This window comes from Anomaloglossus baeobatrachus, chromosome 11 (genome assembly GCF_048569485.1).
Source record: "Anomaloglossus baeobatrachus isolate aAnoBae1 chromosome 11, aAnoBae1.hap1, whole genome shotgun sequence".
In the NCBI taxonomy this organism is placed as follows: domain Eukaryota; kingdom Metazoa; phylum Chordata; class Amphibia; order Anura; family Aromobatidae; genus Anomaloglossus; species Anomaloglossus baeobatrachus.
Window position 1 is genome coordinate 27,148,481 of NC_134363.1, and position 10,120 is coordinate 27,158,600.

The following is a 10,120-nucleotide window of genomic DNA, read 5'->3' on the forward strand; positions in this document are numbered from 1 at the left end:
GGCAACATTGAGTACTGCACCCATGCTGGGACCGTACCTCCAGGTAATCCTAAAGGCCAGAATGAGGTGTGTACGCACAGACACATAGCCACCAGGTCTCCCACACCTTTAGAGGGGACCCTTGGTTAGTCTCCAGAGAGGGGCTAGCTTTCAAATCTTTTCAAGGGGTGTAGTGGAGAGACTGGGAGCTAAAGTGCAGAGGTTGTCAGGGAGACAGGAGAGCCAGTCTGGTAGTGGTGCGCGGCAGTTGCTAAGGAGACGCGCGCTGTCACTAGTCAGACCCTGCACGTGTAGTGACAGTTGGCGGGGGAGAACGGCCCCAGGTAGACACGCAAAGAAGGTGCTCCTGGTGACAAGGCACGCACGGGGTACAGGTCCCTAGAGCAGACTCCATTTTAACTATCTGCTAAACCTCCCGGTGAGGGGAACTTCAGGTACCTCACCAACCTCAAAGGTCCGAGCCTCAGCAGCAACGCAGGGAACGATAAGGAGACATAGCTTGGAGCCATCTCACCTGGTCCACGCTGCCGGCAAACAGGCTGAACACAGGGGAGAAAAGGCAGTTGCGACTCCCTGGATAGACCCCACGGTACTTAAGGTCAGGGGTTATCCGAAAACAGAAGTGCTTGGAAGGCGAGCTACCTGTTACCCTCAGACTGGCCCAAAGGAAACCTGGTTCTACCTGGTTTATTGCAGCATCGCCCGGGTGAGCTCACAACAACAGCGCAGTGAGTAAAAATCAGTTAATGACTTTTGGACTCTGCCTGAATTATTCTGAGACCTGCTACTTTACACACCCGAGCCCCTGGGTCCAGCCTCACTCACGGGAGGCTACACCATCCAACTGCAGACTCCATCAGCCCCAGAAGCTTGTTAAACCTGCAGTGGCGGTCACCCATAACCCTGACCGCAAACCATGAGTGGCGTCACAATACATAATAAAAACTAACTTACCTGTCTGCCAAATTGTACAAGACCTGTGGCGTCCCTGAAGAGGATTGGCATCCGTGGGGCGTCACATCTTCTTTTTGGTATCTTTACTAATAAAACTACTAACATTTCTTATAGTCATGAATAACAGAGAAACAATAGAACATTATATTATACTGTTGCATTAATCGTCTATATACCTACCAGATGCTCTCCCTTCTTGTTTCTATTGATGGCTTCTCTGTAAGTTTCTGTAAGTCCAGATACAGTCTTCTATATTTTATATCACATGTGTAATTCAGCTTCTTAATCTTTACTGAGAACATTATTTTTTAAAAAATGATGTTCTCGTGACAAACAACCGCTCCAAATTATTCTTATCACACATTTTATAACTGCTTACATGTTTTCATCAATGTTAGCTAGTGCAATAGTGACACCACTGGGGATCTCCAGAAAGTCTTTTTCACTAAGTGAAATTACATGATCAATAAAGAATTAATGATCATGGTCATCATTATCTCATTAGTAGACAACCGCTTAAAGGGAACCTGTCACCAGTTTTTTCACTATTAAACTAAAAGTCTCCCCTTCTGCAGCTCCTGGGCTGCATTCTATGAAGGTGCACATTGTGCCCTGACTCCCCTTCCAGACCCAAAAAATAACTTTATAAAATCTGACCGCCACGTAAGCTAATTACCTGTGTTTGTCAGATGAGCGTCCTCTTTTCGGCTCCTTTTCCCCCTCCTGCCGCTGTTTGCCATCCTACTTTCTTGATTGCCGTGGATGATGCCTCCATCATCATCCTCGTTGCATTTTCAAATCTCGCGCCTGTGCAGTCATGTCTGCTCGCGCAGGTACAGTTCACTCTACCATATCGTGGGCAGAGCAGAAAACATAGCTGCCCTCACGTGTGCCGTACATATCTCCTGGAATGTAGCCAGGGGCATAACCTTCTGAGACCACTATCAGGCCCATGAAAGAGGAGAGACCGCAGAAACCAAATCCATTTTGAGAAGACGGTGACAAGCTTGTTGCACGTTGCATATTATATCACTCCCATTCACCACCCTATTCCCCTGGTGCCTCTCCCCAAAACTTCTATTTTAAACACTCCTCCACCCTTCTAGCCGTTTTTCCCTCAGCACAGCTGCACCCTCCCCATTGAGGTGCATTCCATCCCTAGCGTACAATTTATAGCCAACAAAGAAGCTAGCCCAGATCTCCAGAAACCTAAAACCCTCCTTCCTACACCAATTCCTGAGCCACTTATTTACCTCTCTAATCTCCTGCTGCCTCTCTGATGGATCACGTTGTAGAGGTAGAATTTCGGAAAATACCACCTTCGAGGTCCTTGCATTCAGCTTACAGTCTAATTCCCTGAAATAATTTTTAAGGACCTTCCACCTACCTCTAACTTTGTCATTTGTGCCAATGTGCACCATAACCACCGGGTCCTCACTAGTCCCTCCCAGTAATCGGTGAAACTAATCAGCAATGTGTCGAGTGCCAGGAAGACAACAAAATGTTTGACGATCCCTGTCTTTGTGACAGATTGCCCTATTTGTTCCTGTAATAATCCAATCCCTCCACTACCAGCTCTTGTCTGGCCTGCCCTGCACTCCTGTTTTCCCCCTTACTGAAGCAAACACCCCTCCGGTTTTCAGAGAATGTGTTTTGTTGCAGTAGTGCTACTCCTGTGCTGACACCCCCCTCATATGCCAACTTGTCAAACTTGTTGGGGTTTGCCAGATTAGGACAAGCCTCCCTGACACTCTTCCCTCCACCCCGCCTTCTAACTGTAACCCAGCTAGCTGCCTCACTGTCCTTGTGCTCCATACTATGCTCCTCCCCCACATTTCCCCCTATATCCAATAGGACTCTTTATGATTTAGGTTTTTTTTTCTATTTAACACTTGCTGTTATGTAAGAAGTCACTTATATTAATCTGTGGCAGGGTAAGGGTCCTTGGAGGCAACGGGTAAAGAATAAAACGATGTTAAACTTGTACTGGATCATATGGAGAGTGATGGGCATTCTAGTTGTATATATAAGCTTCAGGAGTTTTGGTTAATAGTGCCTCTCTGTTTTGGAGTCCTTTTGGTTAGGTGGAAGTAGCCAAGGGCAAAGGTGTTTTGGTGTATCAAATATTTGTCGAGAGGGCATTAATTGAGGATAACTGCCTCCAGGGATACTTACTATTCGTTATCATGATGCTATATATATCTACAACCCCTGGCAAAAATGGTGGCCTCACCTGGCTCTGAGGATATTCATTCAGTTGTTTACTTTTGTTTAAAAAAAAAGTAGATCACAGACATGGCACAAAACTAATGTCATTTCAAATGGCAACTTTCTGGCTTTAAGAAACACTAAAAAAAATCATGACAATATAATGTGCTAGCCAGTAACTGTTACTTTTCAAGACCAAACAGGGGGAAAAAATTATGGAATCATGAAAAACAAACAAACAAAAGAACACTCCAATACATCACTAGTATTTTGTTGCACCACCTCTGGCTTTTATAACAGCTTGCAGTCTCTGAGGCATGGACTTAATGAGCAACAAACAGTACTCTTCATCAATCTGGCTCCACCTTTCTCTGATTGCTGTTGCCAGATCAGCTTTGCAGGTTGGAGCCTTGTCATGGACCATTTTCTTCAACTTCCACCAAAGATTTTCAATTGGATTGAGATCCGGTCTATTTGAAGGCCATGTCATTGACTGTTACGGGGGCTGCCTGATTATGAAAAACAAAGGGATATCAGACAGTCAGGGTCCACCGTGCAAAGTCTCTGCTGCAGTGTATGGCAGAGGATATGTTAAAGTGTGAAAAAAGTATATAAGTGTGCCGCTGTAAATAGTCGTAGCACAAGTGCAGAGTGCAATACCTCTGTTAAACACAGAGGAATATAGTTAGGAAATAAAGCAATTCCTCCCTTACTTGGAGGGTGTGTGGTATGGTCTCTGTTAAAGGTCACAGAGACAAGACAGTGAGTGTGAAATGGCACCTACCTAGGTCCGTTCCTCTAGCGGTGCCAGGAGACAGGCAGCAGCGTAAGCCTCACAAAACTCCTACCTGCGTTCGGTCCACTAGTGTGCGAGGACACGAACCACTAGATATGGCACCTGCCTAGGTCCGCTCTTCTAGTGGTGCAAAAGAGACGGACAGCAGCACAAGCCGCACAAAGCTCCTACCTGCGTTCGGTCCACTAGTGTGCGAGGACACGAACCACTAGATACGGCACCTGCCTAGGTCCGCTCCACTAGTGGTGCAAAAGAGATGGACAGCAGCACAAAGCCGCACAAAGCTCCTACCTATGTTCGCTCCCCTAGTGTGCAAGGATACAAACAACTGCCAGACGCAGTATAAGGAACGTTACCCTAGCGGCAACGTCCACCTATGAGTAGACCCACAAGGCCCAACCAGACCATGTGCCTCAGGCACCTGCCTATGTCCGCTCCAATAAGGTGCGAGGATACGGACTGCAGCCGAAGCTGTAAGGTATAAGAACGCTACCCTGCTGGTAGCGGTCACCTAGCATAGACAGAGAGATGCCTAGAGGGACGTGCACAGAGCATCTACTCTCAGGCATGAACCAAGAGGACTGAGTGCCAGGCGGCGTGTGTCAGGGTCTTATATAGACTCTGTGCCTCATCCCAAGATGGAGGACACCAGAGCCAATCCACTGCCAGAACGACAGCAATGACGTCACTCTGGCCTATCACCGAGCAAAGTGTCACAAGCACATGACCAGCGACCAATCGGCATAGAAGGTGTCAGAGACATGTGACCACGTGTCACAAGCACATGACTAGCGGCCATTCAGCTTAGAAGGTGTCAGAGACATGTGACCTCGTGTCAGCGATGATGTCGGCCGCACATGTGCAATGGCTCCAAAATAGGACTTAGTCTCCAGCGCTCGCACATGTGCAGTAGCAAGAAATCCGAACATAGTCTCCAGGGCCACAGCAACCGTAACATTGACCTTATGTGTCTTCTTTCAAGGAATTTTTTCACAGTTTTTGCTCTATGGCAGGATGCATTATCATCTTGATAAATTATTTCATCATCCCCAAACATCTTTTCAATTGATGGGATAAGAAAAGTGCCCAAAATTTCAATGTAAGCTTGGGCATTTATTAAAGATGTAATGACAGTCATCTCCCCAGTGCCTTACCTGACATGCAGCCCCATATCATCAATGACTGTGGAAATTTACATGTTCTCTTCAGGCAGTCATCTTTTTATTATTTAACTTTTCTGTATGTAAATCCCATTTCCTTTAGGCGGTTTCTTACAGTTCGGTCCCAGACATTGACTCCAGTTTCCTCCCATTCGTTCCTCATTTGTTTTGTTGTGCATTTCCTGTTTTGGAGACATATTACTTTAAGTTTCCTGTCTTGACGCTTTGATGTCTTCCTTGGTCTTTCAGTATTTTGCCTTTAACAACCTTCCCATGTTGTTTGCATTTTGTCCAGATTTTAGACACAGCTGACTGTGAACAACCAACATCTTTTGCAACATTGCGTGATGATTTACCCTCTTTTAAGAGTTTGATAACCCTCTCCTTTGTTTCAATTGACATCTCTCGTGTTGGAGCCATGATTCATGTTCGTTCACTTGGTGCAAAAGCTCTCCAAGGTGTGATCACTCCTTTCTAGATGCAGATTAATGAGCAGATCTTATTTGATGCAGGTGTAAGTTTTGGGAATGAAAATTTACAGGGTGGTTCCATAATTTTTACCTCAGAATTGAGTAAATGAATTGAGTTAATTTTAACTCCTGTTTGGTCTTGAAAAGTAACCGTTACTGGCTGCACATTATGTTTTCATGATTTCTAAAGCCAGGAAGTTGCCATTTGAAATTACTTTAGTTTCGTGCCATGTCTGTGAACTGATTCTTTTAAACAAACATAAACAACTGAATGAACATCCTCAGAGCCAGGTGAGTCCATCATTTTTTTCAGGAGTTGTATAATATATATATATATATATATATATATATATATATATATATATATATATATATATATATTTGGATTTTACTCATGTTATTACAAAGTATGTTAAAGGTCATTTTCAATGCGCATGGACCATGGATGTTGTTATGTCACCAACGCAGTCCACTCCAGGGACTTCTACTACAATCGCCAGGCGATGCCGTATTCCTGCTGTGGATGGTGCTGGCGATGGGGAAGGAGTCGATGCCAACGGCGCCGGTGGGCGCTGGCTCCGCTCATCCACTGGGCTGGGTTTCCTTGGGATCTGCAGTACCACTAGCTGACTATAGATGGCGTGTGTCTTCCAACTGAAGTTACCATCATTCAGCTACAGCCAATGGGAAGACACCACACCCTTCTTAATTCCCCACCTGTCTGCTAACCACTGCCAGGGATAGTTCTGATATTCTGGCTCCTGTTCTGCCCTGTTCTGTTTTGTGATTCTGGTGTTCTGACTTCTGCTTGTTTCCTGTCTACCCTCCTGCCTGCTTTTTATGTACCTCGCTGCCCGATCCAGATTTGACCTCTGCTACATTTTCTGATTACGTCCTTGCCTACCGATTCTGTCCCTGTTCTACAATTCCTGGTTTGACCCTGCCTGACTACTACTCTCTCGGACTGCTGCCTTCCACAGGTAGTGATCTCCAGGGCCCTGTGTAATTCCAAACCCTGTATATGGGTTAAAGAGTTTCAGGGTTCTTGGGGTCCTGCTTGGTGAGTGGCTTCCCTCTAGCCTGTCCATTACAGCCCGTCTGAGTCTGTGGATCCAGGCAGGCGTTACAGATGTCTTTTTAGGAAAAGGTTCAGTAGGAGTAAATTCAAAGAAATTAAAGAGTTTTAAAGTGAGTAATGTTTAACTAATACAAAAATCCCTTTAGTGATGTTGTGTTTTTTAATGTTATTTATTTTTTAGAAGCAAAAGTAAATATAATTCATCCTTATAAAGTCAACTTTGATAAGTTGTTTTATATATTTTCCAATATATATATATATCTCAATCAGATTTCTTTAGTTTTGGTAATTTACTAATAAAAAGTTCTGATAAAAAAAATCCTTTAGTTATAACTTAAAAATGTACACTTGATCCAAAGTCCTGGGGTAGTTCATGCTATTGTATGACTTAGTCTTTTGTATGAACCCGTGTAAGAGCAGGATTCTGTTCTTGATTCCCGCAGTCTTCCTTCTCTTCGTCCTCTATGAACGCCTTCTGAAACATAGCCTGGAAGGAGCCACAACATTTTTCCTTAAAATCTTGACCAATGAGGACGTAGAGGACAGGGTTAATGCAAGAATTAATGATTATTAAGACAATAATTATAAAACGTCCATAATAAATTACATAAAAAGGAATTTCAAAGGGTGTAAATATCATGAGAAAGGGAAACAAGTAGCTTGGAAACCAACAGATGAAGAAGGCAATGATGATGGCCACGATGGTTTTAAAAGGCTTAAAAGATGTGAAGATGCGTTTCCTTCTCATGTGGAAGATAATAATGATGTAACAGGAGACAATGATAATAAAAGGTAGAAGGAAGTAAAAAACAAATCCCAAAACCATCTTTTTAATGTAAAAAGAATAATTAATGTTTAAAATGCAAAGTGTTCCATAGTAAGTGTTAAATATTTCTGCAGATACCATGTTGGGTATTGCTTGAGCAAATGAAATTATCCAAATAATGGGGGCAACGATGAAAGCCAATTTTGGTCTTCGATGGTTGTGACACCATACCGGGAACACGACACAGATGCATCGGTCTACACTGATGACCGTGAGCTGGAGGACACTGACCGACGAGTTAAGATAGATAAGTAGTGGCATTATCTTGCACAAAAACTTTGACCAATTTTTTAATATATGTTGTATAATGTACACAGGATATATTAATGCAAAGAAGAAATCAGCAATGGCCAAGCTGAGGAACCACACAACGTTGACTGTTTTTTTCATCTTGAAGAAGCCAAACCAGATGACAAGACCATTTCCAATGGTTCCCAATAAGCAAAACACTGAGCCAATCACTACAAAGCAAATTTCACTAAAGTCTAAGGTTTTATGATTGTCAGTTTGTGTAAAGTTTTGATAATAATCTGGATATTCCACATCAGTTACATTTTCCAGGCTAGCAAAATGTGTTACGTTCTCCATTATTTTGTTTTCGGTGTCTTAGAGACCAGGAATATATTCTTCTATTTTTTCTGAAAAAAATAAAAATAGAAATGAGATTTGCATATAATATTGTATGACAGTAGTTTTCTACTCTACCTGCCCGGATAGGCTAAAAGAGAATATTAGTTGACTCTGTCTTAATATCTTAGGAGAACTCAACTGGTTTGGAACACAAAATTGTTCAGTAAAAAGAATTCTATGAATATAAATTTTTTTGTCTAAATATTTTTTTCCCTCAATTTAATTTTGTTGACTAGACAAATGGAGACGTTATGGAGACGCAGACATGTGTTTAAATGGGAAGTTCCAAAACTACAACCAAACCTCTACAAGCCTACTAAGAAGTGTTGCCCTTATCTTCTTCATTATGTAAAACTGACAAAAAAAGCAAGTGGTGGGTCAGAAACAAAACCACATCTTAAGGGACAAGTTATTATGGGGAAACCTCCTGGTATAGGAATAGCTGAAGATATACTACTACCAGTGATCAGGGTCCACCGTGCAGTGATGGCAGAACTGCAGCTGGTGGCACAAGGCCCTAATGAAACCCAACAGTAACCCGGTAACTAAGGTACTCTATGTTACAGGTCACACAGAGGTACCAACAGATGTAAAGAGACTCTGTCCCGTCACAGAGGACCTGTGTATGCAGTAATCGTGTTAGCCACACGATACTGCAGTATGTATACTGAACTTTATTAAATAAGTCACATAAGGAAATAATATTATAGTAAATAAACAGAACTCTGTTAACTCACAGAGACTTTATGGCGCATTACACTTTTGTTCCTTCACAGAAGGTAATATATATGTAGCATACACGGTATGTATAGGAGCGGACAAGCAGAACACTAGCCGTATCCTGCTAGCAGAGGCTCAGGGTATATGCAGTGGTGAGTGTACAGGGTACTGCTCCTATATCAACTTGCTATATGGTACAGCCAGTTAGCCACCGGTCCCAAAGCTGCCCAAGCTCGACATCACTGGAGCCTAGCTTCACCAGCTACTGACCCTAACTCGGTCAATGGATATGATAGTAACGCCTCACCCTAACCTGCCTCTTGACCCTCAATCAGTCCGATGGGACTTCGCTGCCTAAACGTATCTCAAATGTGTACAACAGTATGCACAAAGACGAGAGCGCACCTCCATGTGGGCGTCAGGGCTATTTATCACCTCTATACCGCCCACAAGATGGAGGAACCAGTAGCCAGTCCTTTGGCCAATGAGAGCCCTACACGTCACTGATGATGTCATGGAGGTCAATAAGAACGTGCCATATCACTGATAACATCACCAGCCAATAGGAACGCGCCACATCACCGATGATGTCACGGCGACCAATGGGAACGTACCACATCACCAATGATGTCACCATGGCCAATAGGAACGTGTCACATCACTGACATGCTCAGATAGTGGCAAAAGACCCATAGGAATCACACACATGCTCAGTAGGCTCTTTTTGACACTTAGTGTCAGAATGCAAAAAAGTCATGGTCCGCATCCGTGGCTCAAAAGACCGGACTGAGATACTTCGGGTAAGCCTATAAACCTACATTAGTTACCTATGAATAAATCTAGTCAGCCATATACACAATGAGATAAACACACCTATCCTAAAAAATGTGCAAAGCTCAAAAAATAGATGAAAATATAAATATTTTTATTAACCCATAACTAAAAGCAATTAATGGACATACAGTTAGGTCCAGAAATATTTGGACAGTGACACAAGTTTTGTTATTTTAGCTGTTTACAAAAACATGTTCAGAAATACAATTATATATATAATATGGGCTGAAAGTGCACACTCCCAGCTGCAATATGAGAGTTTTCACATCCAAATCGGAGAAAGGGTTTAGGAATCATAGCTCTGTAATGCATAGCCTCCTCTTTTTCAAGGGACCAAAAGTAATTGGACAAGGGACTCTAAGGGCTGCAATTAACTCTGAAGGCGTCTCCCTCGTTAACCTGTAATCAATGAAGTAGTTAAAAGGTCTGGGGTTGATTACAGGT

General features: G+C 43.0%; 1 protein-coding gene across 1 annotated transcript; it reads right to left on the reverse strand.

Annotated features, from left to right (window-relative positions):
- Positions 1-7,026: 7,026 nt before the first annotated feature.
- Positions 7,027-8,080, reverse strand: LOC142256758 (chemerin-like receptor 1). The gene has a single exon (XM_075328643.1). It carries the CDS (start codon positions 8,078-8,080, stop codon positions 7,055-7,057), a length of 1,026 nt encoding a protein of 341 aa, XP_075184758.1. The 3' UTR covers positions 7,027-7,054.
- Positions 8,081-10,120: the final 2,040 nt, after the last annotated feature.